At 36.4% G+C, this 10,892-nt stretch overlaps 1 protein-coding gene across 1 annotated transcript in view; it reads left to right on the plus strand.

The window, feature by feature from the left end:
• Positions 1-10,892, plus strand: part of RIMS4 (regulating synaptic membrane exocytosis 4) — a 763,308-nt gene that overhangs the window by 607,642 nt on the left and 144,774 nt on the right. Inside the window, exons 4-5 of the mRNA XM_044090003.1 lie at positions 8,063-8,164; positions 8,591-8,730. Of these exons, the coding sequence (XP_043945938.1) occupies positions 8,063-8,164; positions 8,591-8,730 (242 nt within the window). The remainder of the gene's footprint in view (positions 1-8,062; positions 8,165-8,590; positions 8,731-10,892) is intronic.

The following is a 10,892-nucleotide window of genomic DNA, read 5'->3' on the forward strand; positions in this document are numbered from 1 at the left end:
TGAATGAAAAGATGTACTTGATGCAGTAAAGAGGATTTATGCAAATGATATATGCCAGACAACAAATTCATTTTATTTGAGGTAGTCAATACATGTGATTATCTAGGAATATTTTCTAAGTTCCGGTTTATGAGATACAGCAGACACTGGCTATTTGCAAAATTAAAATTAGTGTTCTCAGCTCCTTAAAGTTTGCAATAAACTATCAAATTTTATGATGTTTGCTTTGTTTCATGCATGTACATAAACATCAGGTATGTTTCCAACTTATTAGTTACCCATTTTGGAACCTATTTGATATTTAATAGTAATATTACATTGTAATTTGGTAATCTTGCATATCCTCTCAATTATGGTTTGCAAATATTAACAGGATTTTTATATTGCTTAAAAAATCATATAGCCACAGCATGCATCCATCCACCACAACCCATTTTTCCCTAATTTCTGCACATGGGATCAAGGAGTCATTTTACCAGTGACAATCATCTGAAGCCAAGTTTTACACCACTGGGTAGCAAGCCTTGTGGGTAAATATTAATCTTCCCATCATACTTTAGATCATGGATTTCAGGCTGAAATAACCACTGATGCTCATCATATTGATCACTGCTGTAGTAGCCTTAGCTATATGGGTTGTATCCTGTCAAGGATATAACAGCCAACAAGCTTCCAAAGCTTCAGGGCACATTCCATGCACTTAAACCATCAGTCAGTTTGAGCTGACTAAAAAGATAGTTTTGGGTTCCAAGACCTTCAAACCTTTCCTGCCATTGAAGAGAGGGCTCTTCTGTGCACCTTCAAGGATAGACAGTCGGCTTCTGCTGTTCTTTTTCTGGGTGAAGTTCCCTTTGGGGAAGACCCTTCCACATTAAAAAAAAAAAAGTTTGTTTTATTGTTCTTTCCTGTTTAGAGAAGTTATTTTTAAGCTAGAAGTTTGTGATTTAAAGGACTGTCAAGGTTTAACTATACTTTTAAATGGGAAACACTTTTTTCCCTGTTAGTTTAAAAGTTTTTAAAGTAATTGAAATATTTTTTTTGTGGATTCATTATATTATTTTTGGGGGCTCACGCAGTGGTGTAAAGTGATTTTATGATGTTTTGTGTGAAAAAACTTGACTTTTAAAAACTTTAACATTTTCCTGGCTCTTGCTTTTCCCAGGAAGGAGGCACCATGGAATAAATTATCACTCCTACAGTCAGTCCATCTTCCAGCCACAAAAATAAAAAGTTAAGGAAACAGACATTACCACCACAGCAAGCTAGCAATTTGGCTAAGATGCAGGTGGGTGACTGCTGTGGCCATAGCATGTTCCTCAGACCGGTCTTCTTTTACCCCAGTTATCTCTAATGTGGCACCTACAGTTCTAATGGACCAGGGGTGAGCCACATTTTCTGCGAACGTTAGGGGCCCCCAGAGTGGGCATAGGAGACATATTCTTGTCATCCTTCGGAAAGGAAACAGTTAAGAGTCTTTGTTCAGAATGTTGTGCCCATCCCTAGGAAGCTGCTGCTGCCATTAATATAATGTTAGACCCATTTTTACTTTCAAAAAGAAAGAGAAAACTAAACATCTCTCTACTCATCCTCAAATATCCTTAGAACAGAGTAGTTTATTGGGTCTTGCTCAGGGTCTATTTCAGGCTATCGATCCTTTTTTAATGTGGTTTATGCTAAAAGAAAGAGCGATACTTCTTTTCTTGAAGAGATTCAAGTTTATGAATGTAAGATGAAAGGACAAATACAGGGTTTTCTCCTCAGTTTTCTGATTTAAATTCAGAGAAGAGCTCAGTTTTTGATTCTCCCCATGGTGGTTTATCTTTCTAAGACATTATTTCCAGAATATGCCCATACTTTTAGCCTGGCACATTTCCAGAATGCACCTGTCTTTTTAACCTGGCACTCTAAGTCTCTTTTTGGTCAGTTTAGCTTGAGCTGACTGATGGTTTGAGTGCATGGAAGGTGCCCAGAAATGTTGAAAGCTGGCTTGCTGTAGGCAAGATATAACCCCCACAGCTAAGGCTAAGGCTACTGCGCCAGTTATCATTCAAGCATTTACTATTATGGTAGGTTTACTTACACAACTGCACTTTGCTGTATGAGGACAAGCAGACAAAAGAGCCACCTTCTTAAAAGAAATGCAGTGTAGTTATTTCCCTCATCTGTTATTATGCTGGTTTGAGGGTTGCTTGAGGTCAGAGAGCTGTGAGAATAAGACCACTACTTTAGATAAATCTTGGGCTGGATTCAAAAAGGTTACTGCAAGGTCTATACAAGGTCTTTGGAAGAGGCACATGCCAATTAGCTATGTGCTCTATCCTCAAAAACCACCTCCAGGAAGGCAGATACATGCTATGTAGATTAGCATGGCTGTTCCTTGCATCTCACCATAGTGAACATGGCAAAAAGCCATGCTCATCCATTGCAGTAGAGGTAAGTGCTGAGGACTTTAAGGTTAAGTTAGGGTTACTCGGTTTCTGCATGAGTGCATGCAAGGGGTTGCATGCATAACTGTATGTGTGAGTGTGAGTTTGACAAATCATATGTGTGTAGTGTGTGTGTGTATGTGTGTGTGTGTGTGTGTGTGTGTGTGTGTGTGTGTGTGTGTGTGTGTGTGTGTGTGTGTGTGTGTGTGTGGAACGAGTTTGTGTGGGATGGGACTAAGAGTGTCATACCTGCACACACCTCTACAGTAATGAGCAACCCTTGCAATATTGTTGGTTGGGGGGTATAAACACTAGACACTAGGGAGAACTTATTATTTCTTTGCCTTAATGGAAATGTAACATTATAGGAATTGGGGTGTAGGGATGCTAGACAAGAGGAAGAATATTTTTCCTGCCTTAACAGCTGGATTGAGGCTCTGAGGAGATCTGTTAGACACCCAGGAGAATTTTTATTTCTCATGCCCTAAACATCAAATGGATCAGATGGGAATGACTGGACTGCAGGAAAAACATACAACATACTGTCAAAAACACAAAAAGAATGGCTTGAAAAACTGTCAAAAACATTAACATTTTAATATTAAGAATGCCTAGGTAAGGAACAAAATAACCTTTACTGTTGATTAAGTGGAAAGTGCTGAATATTAGATTGGGCTTAGATTGTATGCGACTAATAAATGGCTTTTTCATTTCAATACAAACTCAGTTATTAAAGGAGATCACTGATATACAACAAAAGATTGCTGATAATCTGTTGTTTAACCAAGTCCAATCTAAATTTAATTAAATGTTAGATAATCTTCTAAATTTCAAACAGAAGCTTATATTCACGAAGTGGTGCAAACTCAGACATGATATTCAGGATTTCACTCAGACAGGCTTTTTAGTGGCCTAGAGAAGATAGTGTTAATCTGGAAGTGGGTTAGCACCTGTTAGCACAGCAAGGAACATCAGTGTCAACTTTGAATGCTTCAACATGAGTGGATGCTAGACATATTATGGTACTGGACCCTTTGAATTTTCCTCTACTACCCCAGAATGAACTGATGCTAATTCCAACAAATTATGTAAGAAAACAAGACAAAGAAGGAAGAGGGTGAGGCAGAAGAAAGACTTTAAGATGCCCAATGACCTGTAACAAGTCAGCAATGGACTTAGGGGTAGTTATAAATATTCTCAGGTACTGTTCAACTAAACATGAAGTTAATGTTTTAAAAAAAGGGCCTGACATTTATACTACGGACTCTGGTAATGTCCCTGATACTTTAACTGAGTTATGTTTTTTAACAGGGAAGCTAAATTTGGCACAGATTTTTCCAAATTCAGGTCCTAATAATGTATTGCATAAATCAAGTACTTTTATTCTGATCTGTAATCCTGTAATTGAAATGTTTGAGAAAGTGTGTATAGTGGATATTTGTGAATTATACTGGTATGACAGTAAACGGGTGAATTTTAATTTAATGTATTATGAACATAATGCTTTAACATTTTTAATTAAAAATAAAAATATTGTAATTACAGGTGCTGACAAAGGTGGGGGAATGGTAGTTATGGATGATGATTTTATATGAAAGATATCAGACTCTTACTGGCAGATAAAAGAACTTATAAAACAAAACAAGAAGAGAAGTTGATATAATAATTCAAAAATTAAATTGAGAAGTATTTGATGTTTTTAGTATCTTCCCACCTCATGTGCTTGATTATTTCTATGTACCGTATCCCATTATTCTTATCTATTATGGCCTGCCAAAAATACATATACAGAAACCAAATGAGACTGATTATATCATCTAGAAACTGGTTAACTAAACTACTATCTATATATCTTGATGCAAATTTAAAAGATTTGTTACATGTGATGCCTAATTACATAAAAGATAGTGGTGATTTTTAAACTCAGATATTCAGCTGCCACAAGGCAAATACAAACACCAAGGGGTACAACCAGATGGTTTTAGATGTAGACTCACTTTTTACATCAATACCAAATTCATATGGTATAGAAGCAGTGAGGACGTTTGTTAATGTTTAGAACACAGAAGAGTAATATTTTCATTAAGAATATTTGTAGTGTATTAGAGATAGTACTTTCCAATAATGTGTTTACTTTTCAAGAAGAATACTTCTTACAAATACATGGAATAGCAATAGGAATGCCTCCATAGTGAACACAGATGCAAAATTGGTGACGCATGTCTGAGAAGCTGAGTATGGGTAAAGTGTTGATAACCAATATAGAACAACGATATTATCATATATGAGATTTGTGGTGATGGAACAACACAAGAATTATGAGCATTTGTAGAATATCTTACACATGCAGTTGATTTTTTTTTAAGTTTTAAGCTGATGCCTTCTGATACATCAATAACATTTCTTTATAAAAAAATATTTAAATCTGTTGATGGAGGATTAGATATTACAATTTTAAAGAGACCGTTTAAATAGAAAACACATTTCTATTGAAGCAGTATGCATCCTAATTTAATGTTTAAGAATATTGTGAGAAGCCAAGTTTTACGGGTCAATAGATAACATACTAAGGCTGAACTATTTCAAACACAATTAGACGATATGGAAAGGGACTTTTTTAAATAAGGGTTACTATGAAAAAGAGATTAAATACGGAAAGAATACTGCCATAAGTAGACAGAGATGGAGAGATGGAGCCGTTTTTTCAGATAGAAATATACAGTCTAATGTATCTAAGATTTCAAATTTATGAATGAGATATACATTAACCTATAATAGGGCGGCCACGGTGGTGCAGTGGTTAGCATTGCTGCCTCACAGCAAGAGGTTCTCCGGTTCGATCCTCGGCTGGGGTGCCTTCTGTGCGGAGTCTGCATGTCCTCCCTGTGGTCGCGTGGGTTTCCTCCGGGTGCTCCGGTTTCCTCCCACATCCCAAAGACATGCTGCAGGTGGATTGGACACTCTAAATTGGCCCTAGGTGTGCGTGTGAGTGTGCCTTCTGTGGAAGGTTGGGCGCCGGGCTGGCAACTCGACACCGTAAAACTCCACTGCCATTCAATGTGCGGACAAGGTGATCCGCTGTGGCGACCCCTAACCGGGAAAAAGCCGAAAGAAGAAGAAGAAGATATACATTAACCTATAATAGGATGATTATTAGGACGCAATGAATAATAAAAAAAATGGTATATTCTGTTGAGTATTCCAAGTATGGATGAGAAGTTTGATAGTGGAGCATTACTAGGTTAGAAAAAGAATAAGTCATTAAAATAATTATTATGATATAAGGAACAGAATGATATATTAAAATTGAGATCTAGCTGAAGAAGAGCACTCACCCATGTTATAAATGCGACTTTTGTATTATATATATGTATATATATGTGAGTATGTATATGTATATATATATATATATATATATATATATATATATATATATATATAGCAGCTTTATACATCCTCAGCTGAAAATGAATTTACATTATACCATGACCCCCCCCTTTAATATTCCAAAATGTGCATGCTGATTGGTAAGTGTGCACGTTGTAAATCGACTTATACTAATGGAAAAAGGTCCGGTCGCCCAGACCTTTTCCATTAGTATAAGTCTTTTTTAAAACACTGTCTCGCTACGTTAAAGGAGTTTAACATAGCGAGACAGGTTTAAAAAAAGCAACAGAGATCTCCGTTGCTTTTTTTAAAGCTGTCTCGCTATGTTAAACTCCTTTAACATAGTGAGACAGTGTGTAAAAAGCAATGGAGATCTTGCTTTCTCTGTTGCTTTTTTCAAAACTGTCTTGCTATGTTAAATGGGTTTAACATAGCGAGACAGCTTTAAAATAGGCAACGGAGATTCTCCATTGCTTTTTTTAAAGCTGTCTCGCTACGTTAAACCCATTTAACATAGCGAAACAGTAAAAAGCAACGGAGATCTTGCTTTCTCCGTTGCTTTTGCCCACAGCTCTGATGTACTGCGTAGGCATGCACAGTACATCAGAACTGCCGCAGAATACCAGACAGCTGCGGAAGGGCAGCAAGGAGGCATTATACAATGCCATTATTTAAGAAAAGTAATTATTTTTTTCCTTAAATAATGTCATTGTATAATAGCAATAACCCACTTCTGGATGTGGGTAATGCTGGATTTACCCACGGTTGGCTTTGTTTAGCCACTCGGGCTTCGCCCTTGTGACCAAACCACACCAACCGTGGGTAAATCCAGCATTACCCACACCCAGGCGTGGGTTATTGCTATATTATTGATCTTTGATGATTGTGATAGTGCACATTTCATGTATATTGCATTGTGTGATGTTTGTCCCACTTTTATATAGGAAATACCAACAGAAAGTTAAAAGAATTGATCTGTCAACATCTATCACAGAATGAAACAAATTAGCTATATAAGCATATTAAGAAAGAGGGCAACACACATAGTTTTAAGTTTGTTGTTTTATATATGATGAAACTATAAACAAGAGCTGGTGATATAAACATGTTAATGGAGAAAGGAATGCAGATGGATAATAATGTTTAGGGCAGGTATAAAACTGGGTTTAAATGATACCATTTCTATTAAGCCCTTATTAAAATGTAGGGGAGTGAAGCATTAATTGTTTTATGAGGAGTGATCCTGTGGCTGCTATATATAAATGTTTATTTTAATGTAATTAGTTATTATTGTGTGATGAAGCATTCACAGTATGAAAGCTAAGCTTGTAAATATTATTAAAGTGCTAAAGTTTTTAAGATTTTTTTCAAGCCGTTTTTGTGTTTTTGTCTTTTTCATTGTATTAACGGCTAACTGCCTGCCTGAGCTACCTATTTGGAAAATAAAGTACTGCAGGATATGGGAAACTCTTATGTCTGGTATTAATGACTGACTGAAATCTATGATTTACATGGATAGCACAAGTAGACATTGGTGATGCTCTGGTGGGGGTCTGAGGTGAGAGCCATGTTTTTGAATATGTTTATTTTGTGTGGGAGAGTAAATGAGTGGTGTCATGATGCGGTTACCAATACTGTAAACTGCTGCATGAAGTGCTGATCTGTACGTCAGGGTAGTTAACTGCAATTTAGAGACATGCAAATTAACCCATAATGAGATCACTCCTCATTGCAGCTAATATGGCTCTGAATTGCAAATTGCCACATTGCGAACACAGGGCCTTTTTTTTACTGCAAGTCAAAATCTTAATGAAGCCTTGGGCTTGTTTTTCATACATGCTGTGAGTTTTTTTGACTTGTGCAGTAAAGTCTAAGGTACATAATATCCACAGCTTGTTTAGTATTATTTCAGTGCACAGCGTTCAGATGGAGATTTACACTATAAGTAGAACTTCACCAACATTTAAAGGCCAGCCTCTGGTTTTCATTTTATCTGCAACACTTTCAGCTGTTTTTGGCATTTTATATTTTCAGTCCAGTATTCAAAATAATGATAGTAAATATGCCCACCATAGGCTCAAGCTATTACAGTCACATGGTTGTATACTTCTCCATTTATCAATATGTTGTTTAAATGCTAGTAGTACTCATCTTAAACATGTTATACATTATTTGAAAATGTGCATTTTCAGTTTTATGTGAAACCATGCTGGGGATGTATTACTTGAATGCATTGCATTGCTTTCTAGGTGATGTTGAAATTGGTTTAATGGAGCGGAATGGTCAGTTAGAAGTGGATGTCATTCAAGCACGAGGTCTTACTCCAAAGCCAGGGTCCAAAACTCCTCCAGGTATCTTGAGCTATAATTCAAAACACACACATGCACTTTTTAAAATCCTCTTAGATGGTTAAACATGAGTTTTTGTGCTTTCTTAATAACGGTAGACAGACAAGTAAGACTGTCTTGCAGCTTTCCTAATACTGATCATTTTTAGTATTTGTCAAATTAGAAACTGTTGCCAGTTTTGTCTTTATGAAATGGATGCATAATTTTGTCATAATATGATGAAATCTTGTATTTTGCCTTATTCAGTAACACTGTTTTTTTTCTAAATCTGAGTTTTTAAAATATGAATTTGCTAATATGTATAGTTTTGATAAATACATTGCTACACTTTCTGGACAATAAGCCTGATTTATAAAATATCAGTAATAGATACAAATTGGCATGCTACTCATACTGTGCCAAATCAAATTAATTTTATTTTTCTTTCAGCTGCTTATATCAAAGCATATCTACTAGAGAATGGAGTATGCATTGCAAAAAAGAAAACAAAGGTTGTCCGTAAATCCTTAGATCCATTGTATAACCAGGTATTAATTTTTACGGAGAGTCCACAGGGAAAAATATTACAGGTGAGAATTGTTTGTAACATCCATTTGTACATGTAGAAAACATACATTTCATCTTTGCAGACACTTTCTTAACCTCCTGTGGTGATACAACCATTTAAAGGGTATGAGAATGTTAACTCTCTGGACCCACATTGATGATGCCCTGTGCTTATATGGCTGCCAGGACTGCACACATTACTCAAGATATGGCCTGACCATGTTCCTCTATAGCAGCATTCCTATTCCTATTTGCTTCTGGAGTTTGTGAACCAGGGATTTAACCCTGCACTTTATTGGCTGTTGCCACTCTGGTTTCTGAGCACTTGCTGCTCTACTACGTGTGAGCAATATTCTCAGATCCCTTTCCTGCTTTGTTGCTGACAGTTCCACTCCCCCAAGTAGTACGTTATGCTAGAATTGTCAAGGCTCACATGCTCTACTTTGCATTTGTCTGTACTTAACCTACTATGTAACTTTTCTGCCCATCTGGTCAGCCTTTTCAAATGCCTCTAAATCCTCTTCTTGCCATCTTCTACTGCTGTACCTATATTTTTCTCATCAGTAATAAGGCTGTGCATCTCATAGCCATTCCCTCAACTGTTTATAAAGCAAATACACTGTAGAGTGCTGAAGCAGGACTGTGGGTACTTCAGTACTACCTTCCCTTATTTGTAACATTGGTTCACTCATTACAGCCTCTATGCCCTGCCATTTAAGCATGCAGCAGTCCACTTTCCTGGTTTTGAACCTACAGCCAAATAATTAATAATATTAGAAACTCATTCAGTCTAAAGGCGTCTGGGTGACTTTCAAAACATGTGGGAACTACATTCCATTCTACAACCACTATTTTCCCTCAGTGCCAATCATCAGAGCTAAAATTTAATATATATTCAATTCCCTTTCCTTTTCAGGCTTCTTTTATGATAATCAGGCAGTGCTAGCTGATTCATGAAAGATGTTAAAGTCTTGCATTTTAAATGTATACAGAGCCATTTCTAGTTTATCTGAAATGTCTGGTATAACTGGTGTTACTTGATTTAGTTTATCAGATTTTTCTACTTTGTGGACTTAGAGAATATATTTGATAACCAAAAAGTCAATTCCTACATTGAGAAATTGGGATGGCAATTTTTTTATTTGGAGTGTGACAGATTTTCCAAGATAACAACATGCCTTTTAAAGTGTGCACTATGACAAATCGTCATCTAAATTCCTATATAATTCATACTTCGACTTATAAGAAAAAACGGAACAAAGTGTTTCCACTAAGCGCATTCTTCTCTGATATGCAGATAAGTCAGTACTTGTTGATATTTTCAGTGTAGAAGCCTGAGGTATAAGAGTGGATGTTATTCACTCACAAATATTGTGCAATGCAGGATGATATCTTAGCTTCTGGAATATTTCTTGCATATTTATCTTTCGTTTTCATATGTAAATCTTGAGTTATTTAAACTAAATTCACCACAGTTATTCAACATTAAACAGTATATTTCACTGTCAAATTTTATTCCCTCCTTTACAACTCTTATCATGGTAGCTGTGTAATTACTTTGCATCTAATTTAATAATTGCATGGCTAATTAACTATTTTAATCCTGGCTTGTCAGATCATTTGTTTTCATTATGAAGACTGTATAGTCTGCCTAGATTATTTCATTTAATAATCTGCATTACAGGAACTAATAAATTCATGTTTTTCCATTTGCAGACATAGGCACTTAACAATAATTAGTAGCTACTGGGTAATGAGACCTGTTTGTGTGAACTCTCCTGCAGAAAGCTCTGCTCATTTGTCTTTTCCTTATTCTGTTCTCAACATGTCACTGTTTTCTAAACTGTATTCTCTTTCCTGAGCTGTACAATTAAGCCTCCATTTACAGAAACCCTTACAGGCTGTTCCAGATACAGTTTATGTCGGTTTGTACTGTACTAGGCGGTTGTATACCTGCTTGTCATTGAGAAGAAATGTAGCATTAAGTTCTTGTGTTTGACAGCATATTTGGCTCTATCATTACATGAACACATGCCAGGAAATTGCACTGATATTCACAGTTTAATCATGCACCAATGGGAACACAGCTAGGAATAGCTTTTCTCGCTATGTCCCGAAAGTTTAGTTCTCCAGTGATGTTCTGTTTCTGACAGCCCACCCAGAGGCTGTACATCATGCCCAGTCT

The sequence above is a fragment of the Protopterus annectens genome, chromosome 12.part0 (genome assembly GCF_019279795.1).
Source record: "Protopterus annectens isolate FY-2018-M chromosome 12.part0, PAN1.0, whole genome shotgun sequence".
In the NCBI taxonomy this organism is placed as follows: domain Eukaryota; kingdom Metazoa; phylum Chordata; order Ceratodontiformes; family Protopteridae; genus Protopterus; species Protopterus annectens.